This window comes from Ascidia mentula, chromosome 4 (genome assembly GCF_947561715.1).
Source record: "Ascidia mentula chromosome 4, kaAscMent1.1, whole genome shotgun sequence".
Classification (NCBI taxonomy): Eukaryota; Metazoa; Chordata; class Ascidiacea; order Phlebobranchia; family Ascidiidae; genus Ascidia; species Ascidia mentula.
The window spans coordinates 21,027,683-21,050,439 of NC_138569.1; the positions used below are offsets into that span (position 1 = coordinate 21,027,683).

The 22,757-nt window shown below is 37.9% G+C and overlaps 3 protein-coding genes across 3 annotated transcripts in view; 1 reads left to right on the forward strand and 2 right to left on the reverse strand.

Moving 5' to 3' along the window:
• LOC145898661 (dynein heavy chain domain-containing protein 1-like) overlaps positions 1-4,378 on the reverse strand; it is a 42,499-nt gene extending 38,121 nt beyond the window's left edge. The window contains exons 1-9 of the mRNA XM_082987205.1: positions 4,198-4,378; positions 3,616-3,772; positions 3,363-3,521; positions 2,969-3,086; positions 2,042-2,171; positions 1,713-1,847; positions 1,077-1,256; positions 625-831; positions 34-240 (exon numbers count right to left, since the gene is read on the reverse strand). Coding sequence (XP_082843331.1) covers positions 34-240; positions 625-831; positions 1,077-1,256; positions 1,713-1,847; positions 2,042-2,171; positions 2,969-3,086; positions 3,363-3,521; positions 3,616-3,772; positions 4,198-4,292 — 1,388 coding nt within the window. The 5' untranslated portion in view covers positions 4,293-4,378. The remainder of the gene's footprint in view (positions 1-33; positions 241-624; positions 832-1,076; positions 1,257-1,712; positions 1,848-2,041; positions 2,172-2,968; positions 3,087-3,362; positions 3,522-3,615; positions 3,773-4,197) is intronic.
• Positions 4,379-4,813: 435 nt separating this feature from the next.
• Positions 4,814-5,860, forward strand: LOC145898529 (charged multivesicular body protein 6-B-like). The gene has a single exon (XM_082987023.1). The coding sequence runs from the start codon at positions 4,886-4,888 to the stop codon at positions 5,498-5,500; it is 615 nt and encodes a 204-aa protein (XP_082843149.1). The 5' UTR covers positions 4,814-4,885; the 3' UTR covers positions 5,501-5,860.
• A 985-nt stretch (positions 5,861-6,845) lies between these two features.
• Positions 6,846-11,305, reverse strand: LOC145898727 (protein FAM221B-like). The gene is made up of 9 exons (XM_082987310.1): positions 11,104-11,305; positions 10,418-10,498; positions 10,152-10,300; positions 9,799-9,942; positions 9,433-9,543; positions 8,652-8,796; positions 8,133-8,198; positions 7,868-7,980; positions 6,846-7,618 (listed from the first exon to the last, which is right to left on the reverse strand). The coding sequence occupies exons 1-9, from the start codon at positions 11,205-11,207 to the stop codon at positions 7,413-7,415; spliced, it is 1,119 nt and encodes a 372-aa protein (XP_082843436.1). The 5' UTR covers positions 11,208-11,305; the 3' UTR covers positions 6,846-7,412.
• Between the last annotated feature and the right edge of the window lie 11,452 nt (positions 11,306-22,757).

Sequence of the window (22,757 nt, forward strand, 5' to 3'; positions counted from 1 at the left end):
AGAAGTATATTTATTAAAAATATTTTATTATACCTGTGGTTGTCAGATTCAAACTCGACAACTGTGAAGGGGCTTCCATCCAATCTCTTCTCAGTTAAAAACCTGACTTCAGAAAGCTCATGAATCAAGCGGAAAACATGGAGCAACGATGACCCAAAGTCAGGGACGTTGTGGAGTAAATTTAGGGAGATTCTTTTCCTCAAACGATTGTATCGGAGTCGCTTTACATTACTCAACCATCTGAAAAAGGGGTGTAAAGGATGACTAAAACAAAAATCAAGGGAAAGACAAAGTATTTGTCTATAGCAGAACACAGTTAAATTGATTCTATTTTATTGTAAATTAAGATTATAAAAGATCAGGGATTCCCAAACTGGAGGTCAAGACCCTACCGGGGGATGCATGTGGAATTTTATGAGTCGCTAAGAGTCAAGTCACAAAACGTACAACACATAGTAATTCATGAAATATTAATCTCCTAAGAATTTACCACTGTTTTCAATGTTGTTAGCTGTTGCAATAAAACACTCAATATTGTTGTGAAACTTAAACGGCAATGGAATATTTTAACCTGCTAAAAAGGGCAGCGAGCATAAACGTTTGGGAAACTCTCATATAGACAACCTGTGGAAGGTCTTGTTGATTAAATAATTTCTAAAGAAGGGAATTTTCTGTAGAACTCCCCACAGAACTGCATGTTTATTCCAATCAGCCAAGGTTAAAGTGTCAGAGTGATTTCCATCTGGGTAAATGTGCAAGACGCCAAATGATGAGAAGATGAAGTGTTCGTTGTCTAATTGCTCTCGTGGCACAGAGACCAGATCATAAGGTCTGCAGAAGTATCAAAAAACATTTAAACAACAAATGGTTACGCAGCACAAATTATTTTGTAAGGAAATACAAAATTGGAACACCATTTTTCTGAAACTATATGATATAATTGACGCTTAGTTTAGTTAAGTAAAACATTCAAATCTTTGAGCTTAAAGTACTTTAGGATCTTTGGAAACAAATGTTTTTAGGTATGAACGATAACTTCAACAGAGTGTAGAAAAAAGCCAAAAAGTTTGACCAACCTGAAATGTCTGTTTTTGATTTTATTGAGATAAATAAATTTGACTTTGTGCATGTGTTTGTGTTTGAGAAAGAGCTCAACAGCCTGTCTTCCGGTCATGGAAATGAACTCTTCGCTTTTCTTGCGAGGAGAAGTGGATTTTCGGAGATGGGAAAAATCGAACATTTCTTTGCTTGGGACTCTATCAAAAGGTGCATGGGGATGACTAAAAATGTGTCCGTTATAACACACGATTTACTCACAATTCTTAGAAGAAAAAAAGCTGGCCCATATGTTAAATTGAGTTAATGTTAAATTGAGTTAATTAAATGAAAAACATGTCAATTTTTTTCTGCAATATGGGCCATTTTTTGTTTTTGTTTTGAGTACTTAGGACATTTTACATGTGGCTTCTTTCTTGATTACAACTTGATTAATGAGGATGATTTTGTAGGGTAATTAGCGAACTGTCTACAGCTTCCCTATCATCATTTGCTTTAAATAAACAATTTTTCATAAATTTTCAGAATAAGGAAGATGTACAACATCCCAACCCTAACCTGTAACATGATATCACATGAATATGAAACATGTTCACCCAAATGTTGACAAACAACACATGGGACAGACACACAAGGTCACAACAATAACATCGTACCTTGTGCTGGGCTCTGAAACATGCTCAAACATCATTGGAAGGTCAACTTTAATCGCAGCCACCGTTGTGCTTTGGGCTTCTTTCCACAAAGACTCATTTCTAGCTGCTTCCATGGCAACATGGCCGAGGTTGTCACTGAAGCAAATTTTTACATTACATTTTTGTTTTGTTATCATTTCTTGTGTTATATATAGCTGTACATAAAACTAAAAAAATAAGTTCAAGCGTTTGTATACAACATACAAATTAATTTGAAAAGATCTTTAATTCCAACAACCATTTTAGCAACATAAAATATTTGAACAAGAGTCAAAATGGGGACAATTTACTTAATGGTGCTGAAAGTCAGAGGTTTGGCCTTGAAAAAGCTTTCTGGCTCTTCACCCCTTCTCACCAATGTGTAGGGATTCCTTCCATCGGGTAAAACAAGGGGAGGATCATTTTCTGGGAAATCTGTTTCTAATGAGGAGTTAATTGTGAGATGAATAGTTTCTGGCCACAGTAAGTTTTTATTACTTAATGTGGAAAACAGTTATTCTTATTTAATATGAAATGGTGATCTTTATTGCTGAAAGTATGAAAAGTGTTTTTAATGTAAGCTTGAATAAAATATGTATCACACCATTTAACAACAAATCATATGTTGCCATATACAGTCACATGAGACATCATACTATTTCACTTAGTAAAGGTCTGTTGCTATCATAACAAACCCAGTTACTACACGCTCAATGGTGAGAAATCAAATCGTAACCAGATCCACCAACAAAAACACAACGGACGCAAAATCAATTGAATCAGACAATGATTGATGTTATTCAATTTGTATCCAACCAAAAGGCAATTGAAACAAAGGAACTGAATTTATATTAGTCTGGCAACAGAGTTCTTTTCACATGGTTAAGAACATCTAGTATAAAAGCACACAGTCAAGGGTTTGTAAAGTCAAAGGGCAACCTTAAATAATTTGGTGATTTTTATTGAAAAAATATTTCTCTAGTTTAAATAAACTAGAATCATTTCATTCTATTTGAGGCAAAAATGCAAACTGGCGAACACATTACCAGACAGGTGCTGCTTTAGACAAAAAAAATTCAAAGCAAAATTCAGGTATTTTTATATTTGTGAATATAACTGATTGTCTTACTTCAGGCTTTATGATGATTAAAGCTTAAAATAAAAATTAAACTTGATTTAAAAAATATACAATTGTCCTAAATATCATTGCAACCTCCATTAAATATTTTAATGTTTACCTCTTGTTGGCGACATTTCAGCAATTGGTTGTGTGAGAATTTTCCTCACAAATCTTTCTGCCCCTCCAGCACCTCCACCATACATGGCCCTCAGTCTTTCAATGTCATATGGGAAAAGCTAAGTGTACAAAAAAGAACTGGTTTAAAATCACGACAACAAAGCTGCTTTTAAAAATTTGGTTGCCAGTTGCACACATTTAAACAAACGTTGCCCAGTTGCATGTGGACAAAATGCTTGTAAATACATCATAAAACAGGCTTCACAACAATAAAGTTATCATATGTAATGAAAAAACAAAAGTTTTCATGCTTGCCATATAATAAGGCACATTTAAGAAATCATATAATAAAGGTGTAGGCTAAAAACAAATAGGAAACAGTTTGGCAAATGTACCTGAGAGAGACTGTCAACAATTGGAACATCAAACAACTTTTCCATGTTTGAGTTATAAAACAGATAAAGTCTTTCCACATAGTGGGACATGGATGGTGTGTGCAAGAAGTCTTTGTATGGAGTAACAACGTTTATGATGTGATTAAGATCCAACCACACCTAAACCACAACAAAAGTACATGATACATCAATTCATCATACATCAAAATTACATTATACACAAATATTTTGCTTAAGGTTTATGTTAAATTACCTGCTTTGAAGCACTTGGCTGCAAGGCAGAAATCATCGTTTTGACAACTTCTCTGCTAAGTTCCTCCACATCTTCACTATGTGGGCTTCCACTGTAGCTTATAGAGTAATCTATTCGCTGTTTCAGTGGACCAATCCATTGTGTGGCAGATTGTCTTCTAAAAAAAGGCACATAAAGTTAAGACTCATGTCACTTGACTGCTCTTTGTGATATATGGTATTATTATATATGGTAAGACAGGCTGATTTACTCAATTTTTTAACACTAGCTTTCATGAGGTGTAACAATCAGACTTTATTATTAGTTGCACAGGTTAAGTGGGGTATTTTTCATTAGTTCCAATACCCAAGACAAAAGAAGAATATAACCCTTAACTCAAAGAGTGCAATGTTAAGTTTTTTTTAATGAAAATTTTTGTGATCATGATGCTCAAAGCTTAAACATACTGACATAATTCATCAAACAATAATAAGATTTTTTTGTAAATAACTATTGTCTTCACAAATCAAACGTATTATATATAAGTCACATGCAATTTATTAGCGAGGTTTACTGAAGTTTTAATACTTCAAAACAACAAACCTGCTAGAAGAATAATTTCCAACACCACCGCTTGTAATGTCTGGTAATTTCGGCGAAGAAGGGATAAAGGAAACCTTGTCCTGGTAAGACGCCATAATGTTTCAAAGTCAAGGCGTTTGCATTATTTTAAGTGCGCAAAATAACGTGCGTTATGTTGCAGTCTTAACAATGCCGGTTTGTAGCAAACGCCTTCTTCACTGTAATCAGCTGATTTGTTACCATGACGCAAATCGAGGCCGCCTCATGGAAATAATGGTATCCGTTTGCTGAGTTTAATGTCTGTTCATATATTTTGGAGACGTTATTTGTATTTATAGTTTTTATTGTGTAACATTAATTGAATTATTTTTTGAAGACAAAAGATAAAAAATGTACTTAATGAGGATAAACTAGTTCTGCTTTCGAGGGCGCAATTTTTCATTAATTATTCGATAGTAATTGCCTTTTTTACCACAATGCCAATGGCAACAACCAAATCAAAGCAATTAGCACATTTTTTGGGGCCGTATATATCAAATATTAAAAAAATATTTTGAAACTTTTTAAATCATATTTTACCGGGAAAGAGCAAACCTGAGGAGGGCGCTGTTGTATTTCGTTTGCTCCAAATATTTTCTTGTTGAAACAATTGAAAACTTACATTTTTGCGTTTTGCAAAATTTAAAGTTTACAAAATTTCGATTTTAAAATGGGAGGTTTGTTTTCGAAAAAGAAACCCGTTAGCCGGGTGACTGAGCAAGACAGGGCGATTCTTGAACTGAAAAAGCAAAGAGATCAACTTCAAATTTATCAAAGGAAGATAGAAACAGAGCAAGAGAAACTTAGAGATCTTGCTAAGCGATGTCTTAAAAATGGTGAAAAGAACAAAGCGAAACTTCTCCTCAAGAAGAAAAAGCGACAAGAAACTTTAATGAAGCAGACTGACCAACAAATTGACAACTTGGAAGTAATGGCAAATGACATAGAATTTGCACAAATGGAAATGAGCGTGATGGAGGGATTGAAGACTGGTAATGAGTCTCTGAAGAGTATGCATAAAATCATGTCCTATGAGGATGTGGAAAAGATTTTAGAAGAGACCCAGGAGGGAATACAGTATCAGCAAGAGCTGGATGATCTTTTGGCCGGCTCACTTACTCCAGAAGATGAGTCTTCCGTTCTTGCTGAGCTTGATGAACTGCTGGGAGTAAAATCAGAACAAGAGGAAGTTAATCTTCCTGACGTTCCCACTGATGAACTGGAAGAGCAAAAGAGCAAGGAGTCGAAACAAAAGGAAAAGCGCACATTGGTGGCTGCGAGCTAAAATCTGATATCATGTTTGGGAAATTGTTTAAACTTGTGTTGTTTGCAGTAAAACAATTACTCTGTCTGTTCCATCCCACACACAATGCAACAACCTAGTAAATATATATATATTGTCTGTCAAATTGTGTTGAATCACATATTGTGTTTAAATTGTTTCATTCTACCTAATGGACTGATGATGTTATCCTTATTTTGAAATTGCTTTGCTTTACATTGGACAAGTTTTCGATGCAAAATTTGAGTTGTAAAACTGCAAAGTAACAAACTTATTTATGTTTGCAACATGTTCCATCTACCAATTCATTGGTACAGAGCTATCATATTTAAATATTTAATTGTGTTCTTGACCTACATTTGTAAATGTTAATCACATTTTACTACTGTTGTAACTTTCAGGTTGGATTAAGTTACTGTTATCAACTGCGAACATGCAAATGATGGAACGAGAACCTGAAACGAAGACCATGAAAGTCTTCAGTCCCATTGCCACCCGTACGAGGAGGTCATCACATTTGTCAAACACGCCATCCCCTGTACCGATGAAGAAGAGACGTTCATCGATTAAACGCAAATCTCTAGCTGAGACACTTCAATGTGTTGAAGACCGTCCGCCAATACCTGCCGTTGAAGAAAGTACTTGCGAAGCACCTGGATCATCATCATCAAAGACAGGGAATATTGACCAGAACATGTCAGGTATTGATGGAGTAAACTCAATCTACACAACATATGCTGCCCTGGAGGAGGAAGCAAAACAGTGGAACAGACTGCTGAGAAAGTACAAGCAAAAAGAAGCTCACGCCACAGAAACTGCACAGAAATTCTTGTATGATGAGACACCATCAGAGGAGAGCACCTCAAAAAGTTTGGACTATGAGGAAATTGTTGAAACCATTGTGTCTTACGAACACAGACTGACAAAAGCTGTTAAATGCATTTCAAGGGCTGCAGAAGCTGTGGTTGACATTCAAGAAAAGTTGGACATTAAGGAAAGCAAATTGTCCGATTTGACATTGAAAGATTCAGTTACGACTGAATGCGACCCAAGGGACTTATTAGAGGGGTTGCTGTCTTTTAATAAGGTGTCATTGTCACATGAAGAGAACTTGTGCCAAAACAGTGAAATCTCGTAGCATGTTTAAACATGTGCAATTTTGTGTTGACTCAGCTGAAATGAATTATACAAGGACCTTATTTTTCTACCTGGGGAATTTTTAATGTTACATTTTAAATTTATATGTGCAGTGTTTTTGTAAACTAAATTGCACTGCCAAGTTTGTTAATATATGCTGGAGTGTGTCCCACAGAGGGGAGTGAAATCCTCAAACAGTTTTAAGTTGATCGTGATACATTTTTGTATATTGTCAAAGTCAAACAAATGCTTCTGGAACAACAGGTGCAAAAAATTACTGAGGCATGCCACATATACAGTGCTTTTCGGTTGTTTATGAAACCCAAGCACTAAATTACAATTTCATTTAAACACTTAAGCATATAAATCAATACACACACATCGTGAAAGTATTGGGCGCTTAAAAGGTAAAATAGGACTTCTGTACAATGAAAAAAGTTCACATGGTATTATGTGAGTTCTCCATACACCAACGGACACAAAAAAGTATTAAATAAATTTAAAAAATGCTCATCAAACACCACCAGCAAATACACCAAAACAGTTTGTTCTTGTTATAAAAAGTGTTTATATTCATTTTTTGCTATCACTAAAATTCCAATAAAAGACAAAAAGTACCTCTAGGTTTTTTTCATAAAAACAAGGCAATAAACCAGTTTGCTACAAGCTAAATTGAAACGCAATATGTGCCAATACTTACAATAAACAAACAAGAAATGTTTTTCTGGAACAAATTATTTGCACTCAAATATTCATCTATTCCAATATCCTCAAATATTCAACCAAATGGTGATTGCTTGGGTTTATTATATCCGAAAGGGACTGGCGTGTTGTTATCCACCGGGCCCGACTTACGGGCATCTTTTAAAGCCAAAGGTGCCGACCCATTAGTCAGTACATTATACTTGCGATTGTCATTTCCTTTGCCAGTGAGCGCCATGTTTCGCAGTCTTGGTATTTCAGCAAAAGGCAAGTAATCCTCACCTAAAAACACGTTTTAACTACAAATTTAAACTGCATCACACATAAAATAGTTAATTGGAATCCCTTCTATTAAATTTCCAACTTCGTATTTAAATGAAATTACTTTATTTATCTTAAAACATTTGACCGAGGCAAGGAATATCTGAACAGAAGAATTGTTCATCTTTCCTGCCATATAAGTCTTTTAACAGATTTTATAATTGCTCACTTCTAATACATCTTCCTACTACTAATCTCTATGTACAATACCATGGGGAAGTCCCTTTTCTACCCTTTTGTCTTCTGTGTCAAAAAAGGTTCCATGATCCTCCCAATGTCTGTCACATGCCGCACACAAGAAGCTAGACTGGAATTGTCCACATCTAAAAAGTAAAAACACCCTCCAGCATTGTCCTGGAACTTCATAACAACATACTTTTCAACATAATTTTTTTGAAGAAGTGTTATATTTCTCATTAAAAAAAGCAACAAAAATGAATAAATTGTTTTGTTTTTTTCATATCTACAAACTAACCTGCAGCCTTCTGCACTACATTGTCTTAATCCAGTAGCGCAATGATCAGTATGTGGATGCTTGCATCTTAAAATTAAATTATAATCTTTAACTGATGACAGTGACAAATCCATTGATTAAAACCACATTGTAAAAGAGACAAACATTAGAAAATAGTACTTAAAAATGTCAAGTAACTTGCACAAAAATCCATAGCTTTCAAGCCTTCTTATAAATGGAAGTGACCAAATTTATAACAAAAAATCCAGTCTGAAAACAATGTGGTTATGACCCAAAGTATCCACAACATAATTGTAAGGAGCAAGACTATGCATATGAACAAGCAATGGTTTTGACACAGCATTTTTTTAAAAACCTAATAAAAACTCCAACATTGTACTGAATATTGGTTTGTTGTAAACATCCTAACAATACCAATCATTTTGACAGTACAGGTCTATACCTTGTCCTTTTAATTTAACATTGGAACAGTACAAGATATACAGGGCATTGAAATTTATTGGAGGAAATGTAGCCTACCTGCACTTTGCTTTCCACTTGCTCGGATCAAAGTTCGGTCTTCGTTGCAACCAAAATTCTCCAACATCTTCCGGCCGTGAAGGAATAAACGCGTAAGATCGACATCTGCATTCTCGAACTCCACAAGGCACCTGTGATTTAACACCTGTGGAAAGAAGACAGAATGTTGGTTTCAATGAGAAATAGAAAAGGACATATAATAAGGTTAGGATGCATCATCACACAGAGTGTTAACGTGGCTTTCCTTATGCAATTGTTCCCAACCTGTTGTTTTCATGTCAACCCTTAACTTTAAAAAAAACCTACTATAAAAGTTACCTTACAGATCAAACTAAATTTCCCATTGCTTTGAATAAAAAAATTCATAGTAAGTAGGGAACATCAGAGAACAAGTTGTATTAAAAAATACACATGAAAATTTAATGAGTGGGCTGTTCTTGCACATTTAATGAACTGCATAGATCCGCTCATCCAAGATTGGGGCTCACCACCTTAAAGTCCTATTTTAAATATCATGGGTCATCATTTTACATAGCGGTATGCATAAAGACTGTTTATTTGAAGTTGAATTTTAAATGTTACCAGAACAACTTTGTGTCCACGCTTCTAGTTTTAGAATACATGTTTTGCTTTTTATTAAAGCATCTTCAGCTCTTATTCAAATAGAAGTGCTGCTGGTTTGGTAGACTTTATAGTAAAAACAATTTATTGCATTTGAAGTTGGTTAGAACCAGTTTTATAAGGTTTGTTCTAATTTCTGAAACTAGCATCAACTTCTCACCTTCGTACTGGTTGTGTTCAGTCAGGTTGTGACCACAAAAACATAAACTTGTTTCCCCAACTCGGATGCAATCCCATGTGTACTCCGGGCATCTCCAACCAACATAAACACCTGTGACAGATTTACTTTGAATTAAGGTAGAAAAAATATGGACTACTTAAGCCTGTTATGTACAAACAGATTAGTGACAAGCAACAAAAGACTACAACATGATTGAACGTCACGATCAAACAGTAGAATGGAATGGGCACTGATAAAACTTTAAGGATTATTACGCACACTATTATCTTACAGTTGACAAAAAATTACTACCACATAATGGTTTGTATTAAGTAGTTGACTTCTATGTATCTATATAACATGTACCTGATTGCATTGCTTTGATTGCAGCCTCAGTCTCTGGTTCAAATATTTTCTTCAGTCGATAACCAAACTTTTCCCTGTGCATTGCTTGGGCAACAGACACAATGTCGTTGCTCTCTGCTGGTATAATTGGATGGGCAGTATAACCTGGAGAAACATAACGTTTGATAACATTTAGATACAATAATATTAAAAATGCTAAATGTAGGAACTCTGCACACAAAACAAGATTTCCATTGAGGTGAACAACATGTAAATCATAGGCAGTATTAGAAGAGTTCAACTTTAATATGATATTCAATTATACCAATATACATGTTCTTATCATATAATATAAAAAGTTGAATAAGAAATACTTCGTTTTGCCACTTTTAACTTGCTTCCAGCAAAACCAGGTCGACCAGGATGGAACTTAGCTGGAGTGGACGTCTCCGGGGTTGCATCACTTAATCCTTCACCCAGTGACACAGTTGCAGAGGTCGCAGGCCTCTCCGCATCATTTGAACTAAAAATTGTGTAATGATTTTGCTAGTTACAGAGAAAAATGAATTCTGTAGGCGGTAAAGTCATGACGCATAAACAAAACTTGTTGATAAAAGCACAAAACCTGTTTAATTCTTACTGTTTTGTTGTTGAATCTGTTGGAAACTTTTCATCATCCATCTTTTGTCCACGCTGAACAAACTTGCTGTAGGAACTATTTCTGCAAGAAAGAATACATTAATCAAAATATGCGCTTCGTATAACTGTTCACCACATAATCGTCATGTTTACATGCTTAAAAAATGTTTAGGTATCAAGTTTCCGACAAAGGAATTTAACCACTCTTAAAGAAAAATGGTATTATAACAAACACAGCACAGACACAAATTCCCAAACTTCCTGACAGCAACACCAGCATCAACAAAGAATTTTATTGATCAAAAATGTACTTTAGGTGGTTTCCCTTTATGTTTGCAAGCTTTAGGTGACTGCAGATACAAAACATGACTCAGGGGTGATACAGTTTTGCGTATGAGCCTCGCAAAGAGTATGCAACGACTGCTTTGGTCATAATTAAACAGTTAATAGTGTGGCATAATTAATTTTATTTCATTTACTAATAACCTTAAAATGAAACAACAAGCGTATTAAATAGATAACCACTCAAGCGAAGCGTGGTAAGTATTTGACCCTGCATTCACATGCATATTAAATTAACCCAAAACAGAGACCGAGATAAATTTTGCTAGAAAGAAAATTTTAAGGGACTGTATTACAGGTTCTAATGATGTTGTTTAATTTTCAAGAAGCTCAACTATTTCCTACCTTGGCTGTGCAGAAAAAGATCGCATCTTTCTTCTCTCCGGAAGTCCAGCAGCATCCGCAGTGAAGTTTTTCACCACCCCGATTTGTTTGTCTTCCCGTTTCATTGTTTTGTACTCGATAAAGCGAAATTATCCTTTTAAATAACGCCTTGGGTAAAAATTTTTGGCAAACACTGTTTTGTCGCGCCCTCAAATGTCCAAACCTTTACCTGTAACAATATCGTTAAATGGGCTATGATGATGCCGATTAAACCGAAATAATTATTCCAATCCTTTTAGAGTATGTACATATCGTGTAGTCTTCTTATTATCATTATTTCAAGCAAAGAATCCACCGGCCAGGGACTGAAGTCTACCGTGACTTACTGTTTCAACAACCCATACACTTTACACAACTGTTTGTTGTAAGTCAGGCACCAAAATGTCTCTGTACTCAATATAAGAGCGATGTCTGTAACGATTGGAAACCTTTACTGCAACTACGTTAACTCAAGCATATTATTATTAAATTATACAAAGAGTAGCTTAGGTATAAGCAGCTAAGGTACTGTGTGGTTGTATCAATTGCTGTACATGCCACCACGGTCACCAAAACATTCGACCAGCTATACATAATGCCGATTCCATAACGTTTCTTAGGACATCTGCGTAGACCTTTTAAGCTGCGTCTAATTGTACAAACTCGCAGCTCACAATAACGGAACATTTGTAAAACTCCGCCTACAAGCACAATACAACGGGTGGCAATTGAACAGACGAGTAGCTCACGTTACCGCTTACCTGGTCGGGAGGTGGCCAGCTTTTGTCGGGAATTTGTTTTGTTGTGGTGATGGACGGAGGGCTGTCTGCAACACGTTTGCTTTTACAAATGTTGCATTGAGGAATTCGGATATTTAATTCTTGATTCGGAATGCATAGGCATGCATTTGAGTCCGGACCTACATGGCGCTTCAGGATAATTATTCTCCAAGTAAAACAGAAATGCAATGAGACAAGACATCGACTAGTTGTAGGATACACATGCTGTTCTCGCGTTACAAAACAGTTGTCAGTGGTTATTATATAGGTATGGTTGAAGGGGTAACTTCGATGGGTAACATATCTGTACAAAGTTATGTTTGCCACGCCCAGTTTGTGTGCGCTACCAACGTGGCACACTCTATACACGCAGTGGCGCAATAGAGTTGATGCTATCGTAAAGCCGAGCTTGTTGATGGAAATTTAAGGCAGGTCCCACGAGAGGGGGTGCAGTCGGTAGGGTTCAAACCAGTCATGGGAAACCAAGAACACCGTTGTTTGCTTTGAAACTAAGGGACTTCTACCGAAAAGCAGTGACTTCCCAACAATCTCATGTGGTCTCCAAAAAAGGTGTTTTTCCTTACATAGAAATGACGAATAAAGTTTAGTTCGCAAAACACAATGATTTGACTGAATTTGTAGTTTTATGGTTAATAAAATGCACTCTATGACATGCATGCAAATAGTAAGCACATTTTTGAAAACATGTGACTTATCAAGTACGCGTGTAACAAATACGGTTATGACGCACCAATGGGATGTGTGCGGTAATAAACAAGTGGCAACTTTTGAAGTGCGCGTAATACAATCTGCATGGGTGTGTTTGCGTTCATGGGTGATCGAAAACGAAAGTGTCCCCTTCGGTCTATTTGATGTGGCTGCAAACATCAAACACAGTGCATGCTGAACTTAAAGGAGATGCGACGCATTTTAAACCTAAAAAAAGATGGGTTGCGATTTTCTTCAATAAGTGAAATTTGTTTTCTGAAAATAATTTTAGACAGGCACCACAGATAAATGTGAAAAAAATGCATTTAAAATATTGGACACCTTTGTGAAATAAACATTTTTGCAGGTTATTTGAAACAAATTGCACATCAAGGAGTTAGCCGCAAAACTGTTATCACACATTCACGTTTTAAAGAGAAAAAGTATTAATAAAGACCCCTGGAGTCGCATAGTCACAGGCAGCAAAAACTAGAAAACCTCAATTTAATAAACGAACAGGACTGACACACTATAAACAACATTTCCTGGCGTTCAGAAAACCTGTAAGGTTTAGGTTATGATTTTGCTGTGAAATTGTCAAGTTGGATATTGCTGAACTACCTTTAACGTGTGTAGTTTTTCAACATTTCTCTTCAACCTAAAAACACAAAAATTCTGGGTGTCGTATTGCACAGGGGCCGGCGATCTTGACAACTCGCTACTCGCTTCAACTGTACGGGTAACTCGAGTGACCGCAAAATACGCAGGTGAGTGACCTTGTCTGAACTTGTGGATTGTAGACCGGCGCCGGTAGCCCCCTAATAGCCGCTGTGGTAAGCCATTAAGAGTCTTGTGTCAATAACTGTAATTCGCGGGTCGTCTGTTACGCCATAACGGTGACCCATTGTGACGCATTTCAAATATGTTCTATAGTTGAAATGTTACTACATACTTTTTACTGGCTGGGCGCTTTCGAGATTGTGAAATGTTTTTCTAGATGTATGTAATTTTTTGCAGTGGTTTTGGTACATTTTGAGTGTTCCGCTTAATGTGCTATAACAAAATTGTTAAAATTAGAATTTCCCCAAAAGAAAAAAACAATGTTTCGGAAACTTAGCACAAGATTGATGGGCATTGTGACCTTTAGCTTCAGGCCTTCCTGCTACTAAGTTAAAAGCTACTTGTATTGATAGTTAAGCTCAAAACTTTTACTGAAACGGTAAAAATAATCCCCTTTAAAATGCAGCGCGACATTCTTACAACACGCGACAGATGCGGAGCGGTTTTACAATTTCAACGACCACACAAACGGCAACCGTTTTGACACAAAATCTTCTCAAAAAGTCGCTTTGTCCTTCACACCAGGTGTTTGGTCATGGTTTGATTTCCTCACAGGTAAAGGTGCGGAACTTTCGCGTGTGTATAAACTGTCGCTGATTTTCGAATGTGCCTTCATGGCGAGTCCAACAGCAACGAACCCTAACCGCAAGGTCGACGTTTAAAGTTTCAAGGGTTGATTTTGGGAGTCTTTGATGGGACCAAGTATGATGTTACCGCTATGACATCACGTCTAAAATCTTTGTGAGAATTTTTTACCGTGTTCGCCATTTGTGTCGTCCTTACAGGTTGGGTTGTCGCGTTAAAGTGTTTGTGTTTTATTCATTTGGTTTTCGTGTATTCAAATTTTACAATGTTATTAATCAGTAAAATCACAAACACTACGGAAAATATTGCATTAATCACCCGTCCTGTATGTTAAGTGTACCGTGAAGAAATTTAAATTGAATGTTTTTAAATGTTTCCCTTTAAACAAAGTCCGCTCTCCGCATGCCAGGCTGGATTCAGCTGTGTTTCACATTCTTGTCAAAAATGTTGTGACAGCGTTTCTGCCACCGAAGTTTTTTTAAAGGTAAACTGGAGTTTTGACCTCAAAATATTGAATTTCTCCAACGTGACGTCATCGAAAACAGCAAGCGTAATTTTGTGGCAAACAAAAACACGACTTCGCCACTTCAGGCTTTTAGCGACCTGATTCCAGGAAGTCGCTTTTAGCGAGAGGAATGATGCTTGCGACCGAACATAGGAATGTCCATCAGAACTTATTCTTTGGAAGGAAAACCTCATTGGAGAAGAGGCAATGGGACAGCGATGGGCAACTAATGGTGCATAACTACAGTACAGGGGAATAGATTTTCGTGGGAACGGAGCAGGAATTTTCTTCACAAGCAGAGTAACTTAGCAACAGCATGCTGACGAACGATTGGTTGTTTCGGAGAAAAAATATCACCACGATGGCAAAATAAAGTATTTCACTCATACATGTTTCATCACCAGCAGTTAAAATTCAACACTAAGCTTTATGCTGGTTATGAAACTGTGTTGCTTTTTTCAGCGTGTTTTTTTTGCGAAACCGATCCAGGAAAACGCCAATTAAACTACATGAGACTATTTACAGGAGTTGCTAAGTTTAACATGTGCGACTTTTTATAAGTCAGGTTTTTCGCACTCCACATCACTCGTAAACATTTAAAACATACCTCGTGCTCAAGGACACCACTAAAAATGCAAGGTCGAATAACAAATAAACATTGATTTAACAACTTTTAAACCGTAAACGTTTACATCACATTTGCCCTAACCATAGAGGTTTGCATCAAAAACACTGGCGTCGCTTTGCAATGCTCTGCAGATGTTTGACGCTTCAACAGGTTTTAACAAACTGAGATCCCACGCCCGCTTGCATTAGTAATCACTCCCAGATGTGCGCGAGACTCAAAACCGGTCGAAAAACAAAGGAGACGTCGGAAATTATGTGTTTTTCTGGTCACCCGATCTTTGGGAACGATCGCTGTGTTGGGCGTGAAGCGAAACGATCGGATTCTGTGCCAGGATAGGGGGCGTTCATCCGCTTGTTGCGTCACAATAGCTAGACGCCGCGATCGTGCTGACGCAGCGGGAAATGTTATGATTTCTGATTTCCTTGGGACTCGTGTGAACAGAAACCAAACACGTTTGTTTAGTGGTGGGCGATGTGTTCTTATTTGGCAAAGAAATAGACACACAGGGCTGGGAACATCCATCGGGTTTTCACAACTATCCCACGTGACAACAGCATGCAGGTAGCACAACTCTAATCCTTTTCAGATCTTGTTGTTTTTACGTTTCACATTTTTCCAATGTGCAATTTTTAATTACAAAATTCCTTGCAACATTTCTACGAGGGCTAACGCTTTGGGCCATGGTGGGTCTAAAACTATCAAATGAAACTTTGCACACATTGTACTGACGAGATGGACTGGGGGATTACGAGTTGTAAAGAGAATTATCCCAAAATACACAGTATTTTTAATCTTACGGTAATTTGTGTATTTAGTTTTAACTAAGCATTCCTGGAATCTTTCCCACGTGAGGAGAAAATCACGTTCCCATCCTCCCTCGCACATACGTCACTGTCATACGTCATCGTCAAGTGACCAATCACCGACCCCGGCGCGGGACACCGGGCGGGCCATTTTCGACGCCGCGTGTGTCCCCCATAAACACGTCATAACGGGGATATTTTAACTCGCAAGAAAATGCCCCCTTCTGTGCGAAGGTCGACTCTCCCTGTGCGTGTCTAATTCAACGTATATTCTGTAGCTTAAACAGGAAACTTTTACGTTGATTGATTGGACCTTTAAAGGGCAATTCGCGATATTAATAAAGTTAATTTTAGTGTGGAGTTTGTGACAATCTTACTTCACATTCACCGGGGGCCCGTCCAGCAAAATCATCCGGCCCGCAGCCTCATTATAAATTGCAGTAATTATATGACTTCCCAATACGAAAATAATCTGAATAAAATTGCCCTAACTTGCAAGGCTTTTAATAGCAGTGTAATAACAGTGAAGATAGTGATATTCTCTGTGGAAAAAGTACGGCCCGCTGATACCTTGCAAGAGTTTAGCTTTGGCCGGCGAATATAAGGGCAAGGTTGCCGACCTCAGACATACACAAACACAGCAGATGTTTCCAATTTAGGGTTTCGTGATCAAGTATGACAGGAACGCCCAAATGCGATTGATACTTTGTCATAGGTTCAAACAACCTCAGAGCAATTTGAAACCACATAAAAGACGCCGAGGGTGCGATACAGGCTATTTACAGGCGAACCTTAAGGAAAATTGTTTGCATTTTGCTATGAGTCTTGTTATCTAAATGCTTTCCAAGAATCGGGGTTTGTTGAGAAATTAATAATTCCTTACAAACAACATCACTGGAAAGGAAATTTCACAAACAACTCTGTAATGAAAATGATCACAATGTTTCGTTTGTTGGTAAGATCAGCACCCGCTTGTTTCTATTTGTTTGCAGAAAATATTACCGCGAACATTTCCTCTTGGATGGTTTAAGTGTTGTGGCCAGCTTTTAAGTGATTGCTATTTGGAGATAAAATTTCGCCCAATTAGCTTAGAATTGAGGGGAAAAGGGGTCACGGTTGATTTCACATATCAAGGTTACACGGGTACGAATTTACAAACGTTGCCTGTTTGCGATGACGTTTTGCGTTGGAAGCAGAAAGAGGAATTGAAATTACTCAGTTTACTTTGCAATCATTCTGCAGAAATTTCAACTACGCCCAGGAACGTTACAATACACAAGGCGCGCGCGGATAACATTGAAACACGTTTTTCTTCTCAAATAACGCAGAAGTGCTTGATTGTTCAGATGTCTCTCCGACTTGTCGGGGAAAAGTGTTTGATCCTGCTCGGCTACAATGTCTGCGAATCTAATCATCTTAAAGAGTTGAACAGACGGAGAATTAAGACTATACTCTAACGTTGTTTTTTTAGGACAAACATCATAGCCCATGTTACTTTGTCAAAACTGTCTCAATAAACCGTTAGTTATCTTCTTTTAATTTTTTATTTTGTTTACCATTTGTTTTTGTTTACTTCATAATGTTCCATTAGGGCAGAAATGTGCAATAGGAAAATGGATTTCGACAAAAACATAAATTAAAGGTTTCTGTCAATGACAGTTTGACATCAATACTCTATCTCAAATTGATATCGCGTTACAAGTTGCTGACAGACACGCGACGCAATGTGGCGTGTCGCGGAACGCGTGACTCGTCGCTTTGTCGCAAATACGAGTGGTTTTTAATCCTCCGGCAAACATCGCCTAATGTAGCGGAAATGGCCAACTCGACTATATCCGTGTTCCTAAAACACTTGGTATTCGTTACAATAAAAGCTCATTTCTCATATTTGAGATCGACACACGTCCTTTCGCGAAACATTTGTTTGTTTTTGTAGCGTAAGTACACAGCTCAAAAACTGTTTAATTCCTGTTTAAAACAATCATTATATTTTTCCACAGCATTAGTGTTTTTTATAGTATACGGAAAACACAAATTTTCCTTTTTCAACCAATAGTGGAACAGCAAATATAAATTTTATGTACATTATAAAAGTTGTAAAGGCTACGTTCTGGAATACTGTCACATTAAGGCACCAAACTTTTATTCCTCAAACAAATTGCTTAAAACTTTAAACGACTAATTTTTAACAACCTTCGTTTGGCGGAACGTCATAAGAGATTCCAAAACTCTCGTTAAAACGTTGCATTATAATCGGACATGCGTGACTAACATTGTTAGAGTCGAAGTTCATATCTGTAATATCGTGACCTTGATCGTGACTTTGATCGTGACCTTGATCGTGTCAAGTCTCCTTTAGGACAAGGAAAAAAACGCACGTGAGAGTCTTTTATTGGGGACACGTTTGTCGTATTAGGTATGGCCTGGGTGTGGAATGTAATCATAATTAACATATGTGAACTTTTCACACATCTGGTAATACAGCTTTACTTGGGTAATACACAAATATACGCTCGCTTACATTCACGTTAAAATGCATTAGCTTGGATTATAAAAGAACACGCATGTCACGCACGATTTCATGTACAAGCAGTTGTGAAACAATATGTGTATTATAACCAAACCTATCGTGTTATTTTACAAACACATTTCGGACTAAACCATTTAAAATAAATAGATTTTTAACAGGAGCGAATTAGAGTTCTCAAGGAGTTTTCTTCTTAAGGTAAACACCAATGTGCTCAATGGGGGTAATGGAAAAAAGCTGTTGAAAACCGAGAAGACGATGTTTACAGAAGGCCATGAGAACGGCATGGAGCTCTCCGTACACCCACAAACACTACACCCAGCCACCCACTGCGATCGGCGGATTCCTTAAATGGTCTCGGGCCAGCAATTTCGCGACCATTATTCGAAGGCGAATGTTTGCAACCAAACACGTTTTCTTGCAAGTCGGACCGCCTTCCAATTCCCAACCATGACCTCGTGGTGTCAATGTCACCACAAGGGCAACCACGTGGCGGCGTCGTTGCATTTGAACTTTACCTGGGCTTGCGGAGTGTAATATTTCGGTAAATATCTCGTATGACGTCGGAAGGTTGCTGCTTGTTGTGAAAACGTCTGATTTTTCTACTTTGGACCGACTGCGCGGTTTTCGAGCGCCCGATAATATTCTGGAACAATCTCGCGCGATTGCCACAAGTCTGCGCCGGGGAAATTTGCAACAGTGATACTATTCATACAAGGGAGTTATTTTTGAACGCGTTTCAACTAAAGGACGAACGGAAATCTTAAAATACGTTTGACGAAGATACGGGGATTAAGGTAATGATCGGGTGGTTTTATGTGTTTAGGATTCCAGCCAACTCTTTGTACAGCTGTTAGTTGGTGGATTGCTGATGTTTCTGCTGTCAGCGGTGATTTTTTGGACACATTTCTTGACAGTTTAGTTTAATGTTAGAATTGAATTTGCTCATGAATAGAACATTTGTTTATAAAGTCACTCAAAAGGTCAAGGTTAGTCTTAAACAGGCTTTTACCTTTGGCCACTTCTTTATTGAGTAGCTGTTCTCAATAAATAATATTTGTCGTATGTAAGCTGCAGACAGATGGCCACTGTTTCGATCCATTTGGTCTCATCAGTGCAGCTTGGTGTAACTGGATGTAGACGATCTTGCCAGGCAAACGGCCAGGCAAAGACTTCTACTTAGTGGTGACTATTCAATCACCGTCATACTATAGAACCAAGTGTAAAAATAAATCATACATTTGTGTTGGATTGCGGAATTCGTCGGGGTTTTACCCAAGGATTTGTGACAAGTCGGATCGAAAAAAAACACCGGAAATCAGTGTGGAAAATCGGGTGGTCGACTCAGTCGCAATTACAAACCTCATTACCCGCGAACTGATCGGCAATTAGACTCACAACAGTCTCGCACTACAGACATATAACATCTCGCTCATCCGATTGTTCGGCATCAAACCATAATTGCCTGAAATCTCGACAAAATGTAACTTGCAATTGTGAGGAAAGCGGGATCAGTGTTTGGTTCCACAACTTCGTGCTATATTTGTTGTCTGTTTGCGGCAAAAGCGACCGCCAACTGGCCCAGGCTGAAACGACAATTGGCGGTATTTAATCACAACCCTACCAGACGGGGGTGCTTATTTCAAGGCGATTAAATCAACCGGAATTCGGAGCGAGACAAACGAAAGTCGGCCCGGTAATTTGGATGGAATCAGCTCCTTCCATTTGTCTCAACTTTACTTCTGGAAACTTTGTAGCAATTGTTGGTGCAAATATCACCACGTTATTTGCAAACCGCGAAAGGTTTGTGGTTATGTCTCGTTGGTAATTGGTGCCCACGCAGAGTTCAGGGTCATCATGGCAATGTATCAACCATTCAGTCTTTTCTTTTAGGCAAATTCAACCACTGTCTTATGGCGCAGAAACTTTAATGTCAAATTTGATGCCAAGAACTTGTGATAAATGTGTAGATGACAACAACGCAAATGACTTAATAGTGCTTGACTTTAATTTTGTGTGGAATGTTGCATTTATTAATTGAAAACCAGGTTTTAAGGTAGTGCTAAGTCCACTGTTTTGTATTAAATAGGAGCTCGTTGTGGATGAACCCTAGTAAAAATTCGAACCAAATCCAACAGCCAATGACATTTTTTGTGATTAAATTGCAAAACTGGCAAAACCTACAGGCCAGTTTCGATAGCATATAAACCTCCTTGGTGGAATTCACATGGCAATGTTGCGCATCCAAGTCCAGCCACACTTAACCTCGCAGGTTTAAGAGCAGCCTCCGGGTCACTGCCCGTCTCATTTGCTTCCCGTAGTTAGTCTGGCTGGAGAAGGCATGGGTTGTTGTTGATATTCATTTGGGGACTCTGTTCATGACCATTGCGTTGATATTCTCATCTGACCTAATGTTTACTTTCTTGCACTTTCGAGACTAGAGGTTAAATCAAAAACTTATTTTACTGAGCTTTATCAGGTAATTGATGACAACTTTTAGTTGAAAAAATGTTGAACAACTGAAGAATTTACAATGTAGTCGTATGTTTATATAACACAGAATCATCTTATCAGTAAAACATCCATTACACGCTATTTACAATCCAATCCAATGCGTTCTTTTCTGTAACTCGTCTTTACTGGCGGAAAGAAGCCCTAAATACTTTATTGTAACGTTCCAAAATGCTCCTGGGCAGCTATAGGATAAAGAACATGACAAGTCTGTCCGTGAAACTTGCGGTAGTTTCCAGCAATTTCTACATTTTGCTTCCGCGGGATTATGCGCAGGACGTAATTGCTACCTTGAGCGATGTCTTTGCCAAGGTCAATGCGGACCTTCAAACGGCCTTTGCTACGTCACTGCGCGAGCATAACATAATATTATTTATTGTTACATTTGATCTGGTCGCTTTGGTGTTGTTTTGTGCTCAGCATGGGTTGACATTGCTTAATCGTGAGTCACGGGTTGTACTACACGTGTCGCGTAAAAGTGTGACTGGCAATTATGGAGATTTAAGATTTGAGATTATGGCAGATTCTTGCGCTCTGCACACTGCACAACTTGGAAAATAAAATTTCATCCTTAATTATATGGAACTAAAATAATGTACACAATGTTTGGTGCAAAAGTGGCATATTCTACAAATAGCTTAGCCTTAATCCTTTAATCTTTTTCTATAAATAATCTTGTGTACTGATTTAGAAGAGTTAATATTTTTTAAACGTTAATATTGACTGGCTGCAACATTAGCTGCACTTTGCCCTACTTTCTGTCGAAGAACTTTAACTGGCTCGATTCTATTTTCGTTACGCGCCAAAATGACAAAAAAGAGTGTTTGTTACGTCACAAGCGTAGTTGTAATTGAAACAAACGGATGCGAATTGTTTGAAAGCTACAGCAGGTTAAGTGTGGGAAAGAAAGGTGTATTTGTGACAGGGTTGAGTGTTTCTTAGCAACCGTGGTTGGCTTTCGAGTGTGTTTGGGTTTTGCTTGAGAGTTTGTGGCTAATGAAAGCCAATGGAAAGAACTTGAAGCCGGGGAAAGTAAACAACTTGACTGGGGCAGGTGAAACTTTCAAATTGTGTTTTCAGTTTTAAGCACGCGGTTTGACCGCACAAAAATGGTCAATTTTTATTTTTATGAATGATGTCAAGTCGTGTGTGACTGTGTACGCTTAGGGACATTGGTAAAAAATCTGCGAATAATACACTGGCACCTTAGTACATATGTGCCGAAAAAATACTAAATTGTTCAAGTTGGACGTTGGAAAACAGTAAATTCGTTACCGGAGGTTTAGGGCCATTATATTATTATTGTTTAAGTCCACCTGCAATGCAATCGGTGACACCCACCCAGATTGCGGTCTAGTGCCAAGCATTTGACCTTCATGACGTTTGACCTTAAACGCACGTGGGACCGATTCTAGGAACACAATTTGTCTGATCTGGTTCCCGACGGAACGGGTCAATGCAGCCGGAAGTGTTAACAGGGGTCATTTACCCAAACGTTTTCGAGAATTAGAAGTGATTGGCCGGGCGTGATGGGACTGGGTAGACTCAGGTGTCTGGTTTCAACCTACTCTTTGCTCGAACAATAAGCCCAGGTTTGATGACAAAACTCCGCAACTGTTTTCACAGCAAATCGTGGTTTTGTGAGGATTTGGCACGTGCGGTGAGATGGTGTCTCAGGTATTCTGTCGCTGTTGTGCTTTCAGCCCGAAAATGCTTGTTGAGGCACGGGAGGAATTTGTCCGGTGTTGTG

Bases quoted from the DNA above. Each gene is read 5' to 3' on its own strand.
- LOC145898727 (XM_082987310.1), bottom strand. From the start codon at position 11,207: ATGAAACGGGAAGACAAACAAATCGGGGTGGTGAAAAACTTCACTGCG. The intron at 8,199-8,651 runs GTAGGCTACATT...TTTAATTTTAAG, and splicing joins AAGTGGAAAGCAAAGTGCAG to ATGCAAGCATCCACATACTG. The intron at 7,981-8,132 runs GTTAGTTTGTAG...TTTACTTTTTAG, and splicing joins TGTAGTGCAGAAGGCTGCAG to ATGTGGACAATTCCAGTCTA.
- LOC145898529 (XM_082987023.1), top strand. From the start codon at position 4,886: ATGGGAGGTTTGTTTTCGAAAAAGAAACCCGTTAGCCGGGTGACTGAG.